Source organism: Sorex araneus, chromosome 2, assembly GCF_027595985.1.
Source record: "Sorex araneus isolate mSorAra2 chromosome 2, mSorAra2.pri, whole genome shotgun sequence".
NCBI classification, from domain to species: Eukaryota; Metazoa; Chordata; class Mammalia; order Eulipotyphla; family Soricidae; genus Sorex; species Sorex araneus.
The window spans coordinates 147,510,008-147,526,404 of record NC_073303.1 but is presented as its reverse complement, the minus strand read 5'-3'; the positions used below and the strand labels follow the sequence as shown (position 1 = coordinate 147,526,404).

Here is a 16,397-nt window from a genome sequence, read left to right as displayed (position 1 = left end):
CCACTGCCTTCCTATTTTCTCCGACTTAAATACCAAGATCTGTGTGATGAGTCTTTGCTTTAGTTAGAGCCCAGAGTAGGATTTCTCAGGACTTGTATCCTCTCATCGTTATCAGTAAAATTTAGTCTATTAGATGAGTTGGAAAGCATCACTGAAGAAACTCACCTTGACGATCACCTGGATAATTTCAGGCTTGAAATAGCAAATCATAAATACCACTCCCCTTACTTTGCCCAAAAGTTAAAAAAAAAAAGATTTCCCCATGACAGCTTTCCCAGTCCATCTATAAATCAACTCTGTCCTCCATCTATTCTAGCTTTCAAACTTCTTCCAATTAGAAAACTAGGTGAGTCAAAAGCAAGGGTGTATAGGTAAGGCATATACAAGAACTAGGTGAGTCAAAAGCAAGGGTGTGTAGGTAAGGCATATACAACCATCTCTCTTGGCCTTGTAACCTTAGATGCTCTTGCATGTGCAATACTCTTGGTCTATTTCTTACGTTTCTTATGCCTGGTCTGCCCAAATTCTGCACATCCATTTTCCTAAGTCTATGCTCTTAAGATTAAGGCTATCTCCATGCTTTAATAAAGCTTCCTTCTGTAAATTCACTACTTTTTGTTCCTTTATTTCAGGGAGAAAGTGGTATTTATGAATAAATTAAAGCCAGTTCATCCACCTTTATGGGCATCTGAACAACTTAAATCTGGGGAAGGTAAGAAGTTTCCTGGAGAAGCAGTGCCCATACTGTAAGTATCCATGAGCCACTGATACTAGATGTGGTGGTATGGTGAAGTCAGTATTTTTTATTTGCTCAAATGCAGTGTAGCTTGACAAAAACAAGGTGATATTTCTAACCTCGTGAAAGCTGAAAAATTATCACTCATCTCTGCCTGATTCTTTTCTCCACTCCCCACAGAGTGACACATTGATGACACATCAGATTTGTAATTAACTGAGCATGACTCTTCTTTCCAAGTCTTTCCTATCAGCTATGCTGGGAAGAGTCTTTTTTAGTTTTGTATTTCTGTTTCCTCAGAGATTACATAGAAAATAGTGTGAATACAATAAATCATCATCATATACTTTGAATCATCATATTACTTGAGTCTAACCTGCAGGAATATCATATATTACAAACTGCATGACAGACAGTTCCTTGCACACAGGAAGATTTTTAGCTAATCCTGATCAGCTCTTGCCAAATTTGTGCATATTCTTTCTTCTGTCTGCCCTGGTCTAATTTGACTGTATTAAAAGTGTTCAAGACAAGAAGCATGCCAAAAATAGGAAAGGGAAAATCAGTAGAAAAGAGAAGTAGAAAATGCTAAAGTCTACAGGAGCAGTTTACTCTTTCCCTAACATTTTTGGGAAATAAAGTGACCTTTGCTTCCAGGGACTCGCAGATTTCACTAATGGTTTGTTAAGCTGTTCTTTGCCTCCCTGCTTTAAGGCTTTCCTTTTTTGGGAGGTCGGGGGGAGGGTCACACCCAGCAATGCTCAGGGATTACTCCTGGCTCTGAAGTCAGGAATTACTTCTGGCAGTGCTCAGGGTACCATATGGGATGCCAAGGATTGAACCCGGGTCAGCCACGTGCAAAGCAAACGCCTTACCTGCTGTACTATCACTGTGACTCCATAAGGCTCTCCTTTTGTAGTATAAATATCCTTGGAAAGGTGGCCCCTTTAGCCTAAGGATTACAGTCATGGTCATCTGTGAATCAGAAAGGATCAGCGAGGGGGCAGGAAAAGGGAGAAAGGATTCGAAGAGTGGAGAGTCATGTTTATGATGAAGGTGGAAAACCAAAGAAAAATTTTCTCAAGTTTGCTCATTCCTTGAGTCATGAACCCATTTATTGGAGCTTGGAGAACCATTGCTTTGCTTCCTGGGGAGGGAGTAGAAATGCTAAGACCCCTGGGGTCTCTACAGAGCCTGTCCATTTTGTTCAAGCTTCAGGATGTCTGTGAGATGATGCATGTAGTTATCTAATGTGGAAACTGTTCTGAAGAGCAACATATACCTTGTTGGGAAGAGGGGGCAGGGCACTTCTGAATGCCTGTGGAAGCTGCAGTCTGGCCATAAGGAGAGAAAGGGTTTCTCAGTGTCATGGGATGATGCTCCCATTCATCAGCAGTAATACTTTGAGATATCACTGAAGTCATTTAATACCTTTCCTCATTCTCACCAAAAAAAAAAAAAAAGAGAGAGGAACTGAATTCTTAACTGACATCTAAATTCTTGAATTTTTTTTTAATCACTGTGAGATAGTTACAAGTTTTCAGGTTTGAGTTACAGTCACACAATGATCAAACATCCATCTTCAGGAGTGCACATTCTCCAGCACCAATCTCCCCAGCATACCCCCCCCCCTTTCCCATCTTCCCACTGCCTCCATGGCAGGCAATTTCCCCCATTCTCTCTCTCTCTACTTTTGGGCATTATGGTTTGCAGTACAGATACTGAGAGGTTATCATGTTTGGCCCTTTATCTACTTTCAGCACAAATCTCCCATCCTGACTGATCCCTCCAACCATCATTTTCTTAGTGATCCCTTCTCTATTCCATCTGCATTCTCCCCCCACTCATGAAGCAGGATTCCAGCTATGGAGCAATATTCCTGGCCCTTGTATCTACTGTCCTTGGGTGTCAATCTCAAGTTATGGTATTATATACTCCACAAATGAGTGCAGTCCTATATCTGTCTTTCTCTTTCTGACTCATTTCACTTAGCATGATACTCTCCGTGTCTATCCACTTATAAGTAAATTTCATTTAACATCAATTCAGTCATAATAAACCTCTGAACTTGGGGACAGAGAAATAGTACAATGGGTAAGGTGCTTGTCTTGCATGTGGCCTGCCTGAATTTGATCGCCACAACCCTGTATGGTCCCCATACAATCCAGTATAATCCAGGAGTGACCCTGAATGCAGAGAGTGAGCTCTGAACATAGTCAGGTGTGGCCCCCAAAAAACAAAACCAAGGAAAAAAAATCTCTGAACTTAACATTTTTCTTCTTACAGGCCAAAAAATACTCATAACTGTTACAGAGTTAGACAGAAACAGCTAATCCTACTCTCTGGAGATGAGACACTAAGTTCCAAAACTAAAATGAATCATTTCACACAGATTAGTGCAAGACAGGAAAAGTAATAACTGTTCCTCCAATGTAGGGGCCTTTTTCACATTAAGTATTAGTGGTTTTGTCCCCACTTCATGCTTTGTCAACACTTGACAATTTGCGTTTTTTTTTTGCTTATGATATAAATATTTGACATTTAACTTTGATTACCAACGCATCCTCTCAGCAACATTCATCTCTATTGCCATTTGTACTAGGAGGTAGAGCTTGATCATCTCACCTATGAAATTCCCCTATCAGAAAGCCACAATGACCTAGATAACTGAATTTGAGTGACCCTGCTTTTTTCCTTCCCACGCCTTAACTCCCACTCTTAGGTTTCAAATTCACCAATAAATAGTGAACCCAGGAAGCTGTAGGCTTCCCACCTTTGACCACAATGAAGGTCAGATCCCAGAATCTCTTCTCTTCCTGTCCCACCTTGTCCACCCATTTCTGCATGTGTCCTCCTCTGCTTTCCCCCATCTGCGTGGTCCTGAGTATACCCTCTGGGAGTAATAAACCTTGTCTCTTCCAAAGTTCCTTCATGTTGTTGCTGAGGTGTGTCTCACAATAATAAGAATTAACAGGCCTCATCAGTCCTAACACTGGCTCCAGTTCAGGAAATGTCTGTGTGAGCTTCCTTTAGGGGTCTGAGGCCAGGAGGGTGCCCAAGGGCATTCCGTACTGATAGCATTGCTGGGGATAGTCTGAGATTGATAGGAGACCCACTCTAATTTACACTCTTGAGTTCTTAGTATGAAACTTGAAGAACTTTGTGCTTACTCAGCTAGAGCTCAGCAGGAGTTTCATACTTTCACATCCTTCGGCACATCCTAAAATTAAGGATACTTAGCAGCCATACCCCACTATCTGCATCTGCGTACCTCAAATCGTTAAGTAAAGATCAGTCTAGAAAGAAAAAGGAGGAAACTGAGACAGTTGGAAAGGAAGAAGGAAATTAGTGATAGCAAAGAAAGGGTTGTTTTCTCTCAAGAAGCTTCCCTCTTTCTGGAATCTCCATACACAACTGAACCATTGACCATGGTCCGCTGAGGTTGTCTTTCACCCTGCTATTGAGCTGCTTTTATCCTCAAAGCTCTAGAAGATGAGAAGTTCCTGAGCTTCCTCATTAACTGTCCTTTGGACAATGAGGCCTCCTGGGTTCTACTGACTCCACAACTCCACCACCTGCTGCTGTCACAGAAAAGTGATATCTCTGCCTTATCTATATTCAGCTCAGAGTTCTGAGGATCACTGGGAAAAATCAATCCTTGGAAACCCACAGAAGAAAATTGTGACAGCCAGCAACTTTGACAAGGCTGTCAGAGCCTCTCATTCTTCCCCAACTCTACTGGGAGCCTCTGTTTATAAATATTAAAATTCTGCAATTATTGTCAAAAACCATACTTTGTTTTATTTTTGTTGTAGCTATTTTTTAGAAAGGTGTGGTTGTACAGAAAGCCAATACCCAGATTTCAAACTACCTTTTCTACATGCCAGAAGACAGCGATTCAAAGTTGTAGAATGATCCAGTTTCCCTTTGTCTAATCAAGACTTTTCTTACCTTCCATCTATCAGTACTAATGATCAATGCACTTTGAATTTTTCAGATTATTGGATCTGAGGGCATTTACCAAAAGCATCTTCTTCTGAGAATATGTCATTGTCTTCGCTTAGTAGTGACCTATTTTGTGAGAATTAGAGGTTAAGCTCACAACATCATGTTGTCCTGCCTAGTCACTCTCTAGGCCACTGAGTCATTTTCTGGGCTGTAATGTATCTTTTTGTTGGCAAATTTAAATAGCTTTACTTTGGCAAAAATCTAAGAGCAATCTATATAGTTGGGGTATGCAGCTCCTCTACACACCTCAAGGAAGAGGGCCAGACTGTCCTAGGCACATGGTAGTGAGAGTGTGATTTGCACAATGAGAGAACTTGGTTGTAAAGTACTTGAACTCTAGACTCCAGTTGACTATAAAATAGGCAGACTGATTGATCTTCCTGGAGACTTGTGACTTCTCAATTAGAGTTCAATTCTATCAGCGAGGTACACATTCTACTTTTACTTTATAAAAAAAGTTTAGATGATACTAAAATCACATTATACCAATAGGCATGACAAATTAACTAATACGCAGTGTGCCAGTGAGTAGTAACTCAGCAAATCATACTTGTGCTCATTAGTTAATAATAGCAAGATGATCTGGAGAATAGAGGCAAAGAATAAGCATCTAGATGTTGATGGAACCCAACTCTATGTAAGAACAAATGAGTGGAAATCTGCTTGACAGCCCCTTTGGGGAAGCTCATAGATGCTGGTAATACTACCTGGTAAAAAGAAAGTAGGAAAAAGGAAGGAGAAAGGGAAAAGTATAGTATGGTATGCCATGTGTAGTATGCTCATTTTCAATGATAAGAATTGTACTTTTCACTCCAGCTACTAAAATTCACTCTGCCTTTAAAAACAAGAGGAACCCCTGCCTATAACCTGCTTCACTGTAATTTTCCTTTACAACATATCAGTACCCTACCAGACCTATTTGGAGTTAAGTACTGTGAATTCAGTGCAAGTAATTAAGATTTTTGATGCCAAGAATTTTCTTCCAATTCACAGTACCTCCTAGAACCCTGGAAGGATCATCTTTGGCTAAAATATTGGTATCTGGCAATGATTTAAGAATTCCTTTCCCTTGACTAATCTCTGAGAAGACTCCAAAGATAAGAGAAACAAGGCTTGAAGTAACTGATTGCAGAGCTGAGTTTGGTGCTTTCTCTGGCTTTGCTAGCCAAAATCACTGAACTCTAGTGTCTTGAGCTTTAAGAAAGAATCTTAGAAAAGGACCACCCTAAGAGAACCACCCTTAGCAGAACCACCTAACTTTTTAAAATGGCATTTCCAAAAGAGCTAAGTAGCTCTCTACTCTGTCTGTTCAGATGTCTCCTAAAGATATGTGTTGTGATATTTCATTTCCCTTTTTTTATTAAATACTTCCTTTTTAAAAAATGTATGTTGTTTTTATAAAGTAGTTCACAATATTTGATTACATTTAATACTTAAACACCAATCCCACCACCATACTTTGGATGTTTCTGTCCTGAATCCCAACCCCTGCCTCAAAGCGAACTGAAATAATGTAGTATTGCTTGTTATGAATAATCTGCTAAATATGATCCAAAAAGGTTTTTCAGAGGAAAGTGTGTGAAGATTGTTGTATTTCTCCCAGGATCCATTAAGCCCTTCTATAACATGTTAAAGGTTGAGTCGTGTGTGTGTGTGTGTGTGTGTGTGTGTGTGTGTGTGTGTGTGTGTGTGTGTGTGTATAAAATAGCACAGCGGGTAGGGCATTTGCCTTGCATGTGGCTGACCCGGGTTCAATGCCTCCATCCCTCTCGGAGAGCCCGGCAAGCTACCGAGAGTATCCCACACGCATGGCAGTCTGGCAAGCTACCCGTGGCTTATTTGATAGGCCAAAAACAGTAACAAGTCTCACAATAGAGACATTACTGATGCCTGCTGGAACAAATCGATGAACAATGGGACAACAGTGCTACAGTGTTAACAGTATATAAGAGTATAATTTCCTCTAAGATTTGTTGCCTTAGTAGAAGGCAGTTTAAGCCCCATCAAATGTGGTGTGCTACTCTTGAAATATGAGTCATGCAAGGTATGAGATGTCCGGAAATAGATTCACTCATGGGTGAGGCTCGGTCTGAGCATGTGGAGACAACTGTGAGTATGATAGCAGTTGAATTCTGGAGATTTTCGGCTGCTAGAGCAGGGTCCTTGGGGTCCAGAGGGGCCTCACCCGCCACCCTTCCGGGTACCCTGAATGAAACAGTCTTGCATGGGGTCTGACTGCATGGCTACGGCCTAAATACTAATTTTAAAAAAGATTATAGGGACCTGGGAACATCCAAGTGGCCTTGTACCTTCCTTGCAAGCACAAAGCTCCATATGCCAAACATAATTCCTAAGGCACTGCCATGTAGATTCCTGGGTGCTACAACAAAGATCTCTGGAGCACTGCCACCAAGTACATGTGAGCACTGCAGCTAAAGTTCGGGGGCCTGGCAAGCATATGTACAAGCACCATAGCCAAGTGTGAAAATATGGCAAGTATGTGAGATACCCTTCCTTCTCCTCACCACACACATACCTCCTGCCATCATAATCTCAGAGACAAGAAAAGGAAAGGAATAATATGATCAAAAGTAGAAGAGAGAAATAGTCTATAGTTTTTTAGATCCAAATCATGTTCATCAAGAAAGGAAAGTTTTTGTCTCAGTACCATCATTTGACGGTGGAGCACAGCGGGCAGGGCGTTTGCCTTGCACATGGCCAACCCATGTTCGATTCCTCTGTCCCTCTCGGAGAGCCCAGCAAACTACTGAGAGTATATGGCCCCCATGGCAGATCCTGGCAAGCTACCTGTGGCATATTGGATATGCCAAAAACAGTAACAACAAGTCACAATGGAGATGTTACTGGTGCCTACTCGAACAAATTGATGTGCAAGGGACCATCATTTGACACTACATGCGCTCCAGTTAGAGAAACAACTGTTCCTTTCAATGCCTCTATGATTCAAGGCTTCAGTAACTTATCAGTGGGCAAAAGTTTGCTATTTATTTAATCTTGGAAAAACAATGAAATAAAAAAGGCAGGAACCTAGGCAATGTGGAAGAACTCAGAAGTTCTTAATTGGCTGGACATTCTTACATGGTTGACCACATAAGGTTTTAACAGCAGCAGGGGCAATGGGCTGGGGCCAAGGTTACATATTTCTGTTCAGTAAGGGTATCCGTGGTGGTAGCTCTCATGATGACGGTAGTCATCCTGGTATCCATCCTGGTATCCTTGGTGGTAATTATGGTAACCATATCCTGCATATTCATCTTCCGGACAGTGCATTCCCAGTGACTGCTGGATGGCCATTTCCTGTCTGCGGAGCTGCATAGAATCAATTAAATCATACACGATCACCATGGACCACATAGGAGAAGGATACCAGGATTTTACATTTCCATCCTTTCCAACTAGAAGCATGGAGAAGTACTCTGGGCTCACTTGGAAATAGTTACGTAGGTCTTTCACCAAGTGAGCGGGTATGTCTTCTCTCTCAACAACAGAACTCCCTGGAATAGACATGGAAAAGTTGTTAGTGGGTTGAAGACAGCTCAGACAAACATTAAAGCGAAAAGACACCAGCATGAGAAAGGAGGACCAGGGAATCTCCCCTTTGGTTCAACCTCCAACTAAGTAGTTTGTGCTTTTTTTCATTCCTACTAGAAAATGTTTCTGATACTCTACAACATTATGTGTGTCAAATGTTCGGTCATGTGATGGATTCTTGATAAAATATATATTTCTAAGTTTATTTCCAATGAGTTGCTTCCTTGAAATAACTTTGGATATTATTCTATCAAAAACTTACTCCATTGTCAGGATGGAAAATATCAATTAAATAAGATCTGAATAAATATATTTAAACACTCAAAGTGAGTGGAGAAAAAATAAAGGGTTCTGGCACTTCTGCTCCATCCTACAGATTATTTTTCTGTGGGATGGCAGGGGGATGATGAAGGACTGGGAGTTATTCCTCACAGTTTTGGGGTAACTGAGGGGCGGAGGGGGCTAAAGGTCAAACCAGGGTTGGTTGTGTGCAAGGCAACAGCTTTAAATTCTGTGTTATTTCTCAGGGCTTAGTGTGACGAATTTTATAAAAATTGTTTCATATAAACATTGAAATATTGTCTCAAGCTTGGCCTTGGACTGATTTCCTTTCTGAGGCATTCATCCACTAGTCACCATCTTTCGGCTTCTCTGAGGCATTTAGCATCTGTTCTCATGTCAAAAGGGAATCAGTAAATGTGTCCTACATACTTCAAAACTATTGTTGGAATTAGAAAAGAAAGAACATAAATGAATATACTTGGCAGACCATAAAGCCCTATTTCTGCAGCTAAAAGCATTGTCAGAGTTAAGTAAATGGATATTTTACCTTTGTGAAAAATTGTATATTCAAAACAAACAATATTAGTGCTTGTTTAACTTCCTACGTGAATTCACACATGTGAATTCATGTGTGCCAAGGAGTGAACACACACACACATACACACACACATAGAAGTGAACTTTACCATTGAAGTATCTAAGTACACCCATTACTTGCATATAGTCTAATATACTTTAATTGACCATAGTTCAAACTGCATTTAGAAAATAATCATTTTAGGGATCACTGAGATAGCTAAAATAGCAAAGCACATGAACAGCATGTTGAAGGCCCTGAGTTTTATCCCAGGAACTGCAGCCCCTCTACTCCCAGTGCTGCCAAGGAGAGCCCTGCTGAGCCCCTCGCCCCACCCTAGCAGAGCACTGAAGCACTAGCCCAGCATTGCTTCTTGGGTCTCTTACACCCAAACTCACTGCTGGGCTGAGCATAGCTGAGAATGCCCCCTCTTACCCCCGCAACACTGCTGGGTGTGGTCCCCCCCCCAAATAAAGTAACTTTACCATTAATCGGGAACAGTTCTAAAACACCTCCAACGTCCTCTCCTACACCTAAAAGCTTCAGAATGGTTATGTGGCGCAGACCTGAATGAAAAAAGAAATCCCAGAATTAGCAGGTCATCTTGCAGTCCACAAAGATTAGACAGATGACAATGAAAAAATCTCCAAGTTTAAAAGAATATAGAAGGGACTGGGGATATGGCTTAGAAGTAAAGCACATACTTTACATGTATGAGACTCTGCATATAGTATTCCTGGCATAGGGGAAAAGCCAGGAGTAATCCCTGAACATTGCCAACTGTGCCCCCCCCAAAAAAATCTTTTAAATTCGTAGGAATAATCAGGTAAAATAATCCATTAATTTTTTTCATTAACATGAAATAGTCCAATTAAAGGTAATAAAGTTAAAACATAGGGTCAGATATGGTCTCGTTTTGTTTTGTAGATTGAAATTCTTTTAAAACATTCACTTTAATTGGGGCAAAACAAAAAGATGCCATTAGAACATTAAAATACCTGAGGCTGTCCAAGCATATTCACATTTTGAAAATGGCAAGTCTGAAGTCATGAACTTATCTGGATAATAACTTTTTTTTTTTCAGCAAAGACTCCAAAAGTAATCTGTTGTGACTGTTAATGAAAGGGTTCCGGCTTCCTTGCACAGGAGTTTACTGTGCTGTTTCTTATCACTTTTTTAGAGGATTCTAGGGGGTAGTCCTTAAGCACAGCTTGCTTCCCACCCTCAGCTAAAGTTTCATACAAGGAGAGGTCATGCCTTGGTAGCTTGCTGGAATTCCTTTGAAGATGAAGTGTGCATTAAAGGAATCAGGAGAAAGAACTCTGAAGGACCAGGGCGCTGTCAGGTCTTATCGACAGTTCACGGTTTAAGACAAACTGCCAACCTCATCAGGGTAACAACTTGAAGCTAATAATAGGACTCTTGATAGTGTTTATTGTCTGTGAAGAAAACTGAAAGAGTCCTACAAGGCATTTAAAGGAGGAGTTAAAATCCAAGCAAAATGCTCTGTTCCCCAAACTGTACCTGCCCCCACATTACTTTTTGGCTTTTACTCTTCGCCCAGAAAACACACAATAAGGTAACTTAGATTCTGTGTGCCTAAGAGACCAAAAATGGAACATTCCCTAAAAGATGTTGCAAATATACACCTAAGAAATTAACAAAGTATGCCTATTTACTCTTATTGTGAAGAATCATTAACTCCCCCCAAGAACCTCTAGTACCTTTGATCAGTTTTAAATATTTAAAAGTGTGATTTAAAATTCTGTTCAATAAGATAATGATCTTGTGTCTTAGATTGTTAACTTTAAATGAATATAAACAGAATTTCACAGAATTTTCTAATTGTGTTTACATCGGGCAAGTTAGGAGCTTGTTCAATGTCTTTTTAGTGATTGTTTCACATTGCTTTTAGAATTTACAGGTTCTGAGTCAAAACAAGGACCTACATTCTCTTAGTACTTTACAAAATTTATTAAGGGACCATCCTTACCCCCTTAATAACTCAGTTATGGTTTAATAACTAAAATGGGATTCTACGTATAAATAATGCTGATTCATCTATATCCCAATTAAGAATTTTAAAATCAGGTGCCCTAACCCTGCTAAAATTTCTCACAAAATTGCTCTTCTGTAGAGGTATAACATTTCCCCCCTTTCTGAGATGCCAGATTGTTCCCAGGACTGTCAGGAATGTGCTGTACCACTAGTCACACCCACAAGCCCCTGAGGTGGATCTTAAATGAGTTTCAGTTGCACTTTCCACTCTTGAAATTTCCATTATTTCTTTGGTTCCTCATTGCATTTATTTGTAATTTATATGTAGTTTACTTTTACCTTTTTATTTTTCCATTTTTAAAATGATACTAGTTCTTTTGATTCCTCACTTAACATTTAGTAAAGAAAATAATATATTAATTTTCAAAATACAGAACAATTCACTACTACAAAATATAAACAACTGCACTTCTGTTTCTCTTGTTTGTCTTGTCTTCAGGAAGATCCTGTTATACAGATCTCACTGTCTTCCTGGCGCTCAGTAATAGATCCAATATTATTTAGGAAATTATAATACAATATAGCTAGCATTCATCAAATAATACATTAATTCACAAAGTTACTCCTGTCTAACTAAAGGTATTTAATCTATAGAGAAGTGCCCAATGGTGATGACTAAGCATTACATAAGTTAATAATGCTATCTATGTTTTATGATCTTGGCAAAACAAGATCATCACATGAAAAACATGAAGATACAGAGTACTTAAAGTAGCAGAAATTTTTCAAGTGCCTCAATTAAGAACCTTAAAGAAGAGAATAGTGAGAGAAATATAGACACTAGTTACCTGAGACCAGGGCTTCTAAAATGTTTTACCCTCTTGGCTGAGAAATTTTTACACAACCCTGGGATGTAGTTTATAAAACAGTTATACAAATGAAACATCTGATAATAAATCATAAAGACATTTATTTTAAAACAAATTTTAAACAGTATGCGACCCCATCTGGGGTTGCAACCCACAGTTTAAGAAGGTAGTTACTAAGACCACAGTCTGAAAGCTACTTTATACTCCACATAGTTGAGTAAGTGTCTGGGAATGTACAGTCTGAATTGGGGGATATTTGGATGATCTAAGCTCCATGTTTCATTTTAGAATTGACCAGAAGGAGAGAGTGGTAGGGTACAGCTGTGAGGATTAGGCTTCCCACTCACCAAAATTGCATGCCTGACCACTGAGGGCAGAGAGCTGCTGTGAATAGGCCCAGTCTTCATCGTTAGGAGCAGAGATCACCAGCAGCCGCCGCCTCCAGCGGAACCTGAAAAAGAAGCAAATGGCCACACTGACTGCCTCAAACCAGAGAGTCTCATAAGGGTCTGATAGGAGACTCGCTGCTGTCTACTTATCTATCATGCTTCAAATTAAAAAACCACTGACCCTTCAAAATGCTTTGTGGTTCTCAGTGGCATTAAATTGCATCATCATCTTGCTTGCCCCTTCTCTGCTTTAACTTCAGTCTCTTTCAGAGGCAGACAGAGAGTTTGGTCACTCTGCCCAAGGTCACTTACAGAAAGGCAAAACTCCCCAGAAGCAAGGAAAATGTCAGAATTGTTCAAAATTGTGCATTAAGTTATAACGACAGAAATAGGGTGGTCTAATGAACACTAAACAACCAATTCTCAAACTCTAGAATTTGGAGGGGCTAAGAAATAAACATATGTGCAAGAAATGGAGGGGAAAAGATCTAAACTTATGTAGATGACTGTGATGAAAGAAAAATGGAATAGTTTCCAGGAAAAGGCATCCTAGAGAAATAGACGTCATGGTTCTTCTACAGACCAGTGCAGGTTCAAAATGTACCTGAACTGAATTTCCCTCCCAAGATGGAGGCAAGGAAGTCGTCTCTACATCAAAGATGTCATACATGTTCATTTGCTTTTCTAAGAATTTGCATATATTTTATACCCTCACTTGTACATGACAGTATCTCCAAAAAAAGTATGCACCACGTTCCTGAATCATAATTGATAAACTTAATCACCTATAACAAAATCTATAATAAAAACATTTTCCTTCTGATCTGAGATGGTGTGTACTTGTTATAAATCATTCCAACAACAGCAGATAAAACAAAGTAAAAACAACACACATGAACGTGCCTGTGTAGAAGACTGCCCCTCTGATGTGGAAAGGGGCTGAACCAAAGCATGGGATTTTGAAATAGTTTGTAAATTGTTCCTGCTCTTAGGCTCCAGCTTAGTAGGGTAACAGAAGGAGCATCTTTCAAGTGGCTGAGAAACCTGAGTGCAGATTATAGCACTGCCACTTTTGGGGTGTCCTTGAGGATGTTCTTTAACCCATGTAAATCTCAGTTTTTACTTAACTTGAGAGTTCTAAAACAAAACATCGCATCTACTTCTCATTTATTTTTCTGGTGCTGGAGATCTACAACAACCAGTGTGTAGAGGCCCCATAGGCCCTCCTGTGTGGTAAACTCAGGGCCTCCTATGATCTACCATGTCCACAACTACTTCTATCAGGGTGACCTGGTGAACACACACACACACACACACACAAGAAAAAACACAAGTGTTGTGACATTTAAACTCCAGCTCTCACTCATCTATGTTATCCATACGATGGCATGGACATTGGTTGTGTCTGTTATCCTCTTGCTTCTCTATAGCAAGAGATTCTAAGATTCTGAATTAGCAGGTGATGCTCTTCTTTGAATCATCTTTGTGTGCCATATTATAGGTCACTTTCAGCAACACAATATGTGCTCCTTTATAGAATTCCATAAGGATGTGGTTCATTGTCTCCATTTCACACATGACAAAATTGAGACTTACAGAAATAAAGAGGCTTGCTGAACTAGTACATTGAAGAGGTGGTACCCAAATACAAATTCCTCTGGTTGCTGAACAAGAGGTTTCTCTGGTTTCCCACTCTCAGACACTGCTACTGGGATACATCCAAAACTTTTCCCTCTCAGAATCAGAGAAAGAGGGGTTGCATCCTAAGAACTGCTAAATGCAGTTGTCTCGAATTCCACCTTAAGGGAAGAAAAGTATTTTGTTTCTGCTTTCAGGGCAGGCAATTGGTGGGGTGTTCATGCACTCACTGAGCTGGAAGTTAGTTGATTTTATTCATGGCTTCCCTCCCTGTGCTCCACCTAGCCTCAGAGTGAACATGAGAGTTTTCAACCCTGAAAAAAATGGCCTCTTGGGACTGAGTGGTTTGAGTGAATGAGAGAAAAGTGATAGTCTGATGAAATACAACCTCTGAATGGACGCCTATAGCCAGGCTTGCCAAGAATTGCTTGCTGTGACATTACATTTGCTTCCTTTGCTTGTTTTTCTTCAAAGGGAAAGAAAAACTAAAAATTTCCACAGTGGATAGGGAGATGAATGTGTTTGGCACTGAGCTGGGGAGAGGAGCTTCGGAGACTAGCCGAGGTTTACTGAGAAAGGGAACCGTGTCCGCTATCAAATCACAAACACCGTGTCCTGCACTGGCCTGCTCCCCTAGGAGCCATTCCAGAACGGCCTTGGCCCCTCAGCCTGTCTCCGTGAAGGAAGCCTTCCTGGCCTCACGCAGAGTGGCAGGGGTCAGGGCAGGCACAATTTTGAGAGAGGTGTGTTTGAACTAACGGTTCACCTGTGTGCAACACTGAGTGTTGTCTTGGTGGGAGAGGTGGGGTCTGAGGCTCTCTGTCACAGACACTACCCAGAGAAGGTCCCTTCTTCCTCAGTAATGATTTTCTCTCCCACAGACCTCGACATTGCGAGACAAGGCCCCTGCTCAGAGAAAGAAGTACCTTCCAGAGGATGGAACAAGAACTGCGGCCAAGGTCTTATTTTGTATAAACCTTTGCTGTCACTTTAGTTTGTCGGTAAATAAAAAATTCCACAAGCTATTCATGTGTTTGCTTCCTTTAAGCTGGCATTCCCAAATTAGTGTGCATTTGCCCACCCTCTGGGACCTCTGCCTCTGAGAGGTAATTATAGCTCAAACCAGATTAATGTCACTAAGGACTAGACAGGCTGAACATGTCTGGTCAGCTGAAACCAGGCTTTTAAGACCCACCAATAACTCAGGGAATTTTAAGAAAAATTCCCATTTTGTTGCAGAGCTGTTTGTTTGTTTAGTTTCCTTTGCCTGGGTTTCAATTCTCAGGTAGTTACTAAATCTTCTCTTATCTCTCTAGATGGCAAACGTTCCTAATTAGTTGCTAAACAACTACTAATAGCTGGCAATTTTATCGATTACTTACTTATGCTCAATTCTGAGCCATTACCACCTTTATAATTAAATTTCTCTTTTAACAGTGATCATAAAGAATAGAAACATTTGGCACAATTTTGTCAATAAGAACCATTAACTATAGAGAGGCTTGCCAATTAGTCTAAAGCCACACATCAAGTAAGGAGAGAAGCTCAAAATCAAACTCAAGGCTCTCTTATGCCTTTAGTTAGATACTATTCCTCTTCAATTTTAAAAATCAATGATAATTATCATCAGCAATTATATGAGCTATGACCATAAGGCATGCATAGTCATAGAATGTCCAAATTATAATTACATACCATTCTAAATACTCTTGAGATACAAGCTCCTAGAACATTAATAGATAAGAAAGTCCATTAATAAATAAAGTGTTTCTTAAATTAGAAAGAAAGTACAAAATATAACAGGCCTACAGAGTTCAAAAATTTTAGATACAAAATTAGAGTTAGAAAAATTCCACATTTAACTCAGTGACAGACTTGAATGGGAATTGTAACTTTTGTTTCTTAACAAAATTGGAATACTGTCAATTTTTCCTTTTAAGTTTTGAAGCCCTTGAGACAATGATTATAAAAATACACTTTGCCTGGGGGTGGTGAGAAGATCCCCTCCGGGTGTTTATCTGTAGCTACAGGTTTCAGCTTGGTCTAAATCTTGGTCATAAATTGCAGCTTAACTGGATGGTAATTGTCTGCTTTTAGAGGCTGTGTAACCTGAGTTTACAAGAATGGTTCAGGAGATACATCTATTTAAGTCCTAGGAGATTTAGAATTAAGAAAAGGAAGTTTTCAAAGAATCAAAATCATAGTAATAAGATCCATTTATAAGAAGAATCCTGGTTTTCTTTATTCTTGTGAATGCATTCCTGGAGACTTGAGAGAATTTGGCTTAGTAAAAACCTGCACTGTAGCACTCTCGTCAGTTTGTTCAAGCGGGCACCAGTAATGTCTCC

At 40.0% G+C, this 16,397-nt stretch overlaps 2 protein-coding genes across 4 annotated transcripts in view; one reads left to right on the top strand and one right to left on the bottom strand.

Annotated features, from left to right (window-relative positions):
* SLC35A5 (solute carrier family 35 member A5) overlaps window positions 1–15,061 on the top strand; it is a 35,087-nt gene extending 20,026 nt beyond the window's left edge. The window contains exons 8-9 of one of the 3 annotated variants that reach the window (XR_008628446.1): window positions 633–746; window positions 14,931–15,061. The gene's annotated coding sequence lies outside the window, so the exon portion shown is untranslated. Of the gene's footprint in view, window positions 1–632; window positions 944–14,523 lie in introns of those variants that run through there. The other 2 variants (XR_008628447.1, XM_055125193.1) reach the window with 2 other exon arrangements.
* The window catches only part of CCDC80 (coiled-coil domain containing 80), a 32,367-nt gene continuing 22,768 nt past the window's right edge, over window positions 6,799–16,397 (bottom strand). The window contains exons 6-8 of the mRNA XM_055125190.1: window positions 12,370–12,473; window positions 9,641–9,721; window positions 6,799–8,259 (exon numbers count right to left, since the gene is read on the bottom strand). Coding sequence (XP_054981165.1) covers window positions 7,913–8,259; window positions 9,641–9,721; window positions 12,370–12,473 — 532 coding nt within the window. The 3' untranslated portion in view covers window positions 6,799–7,912. The remainder of the gene's footprint in view (window positions 8,260–9,640; window positions 9,722–12,369; window positions 12,474–16,397) is intronic.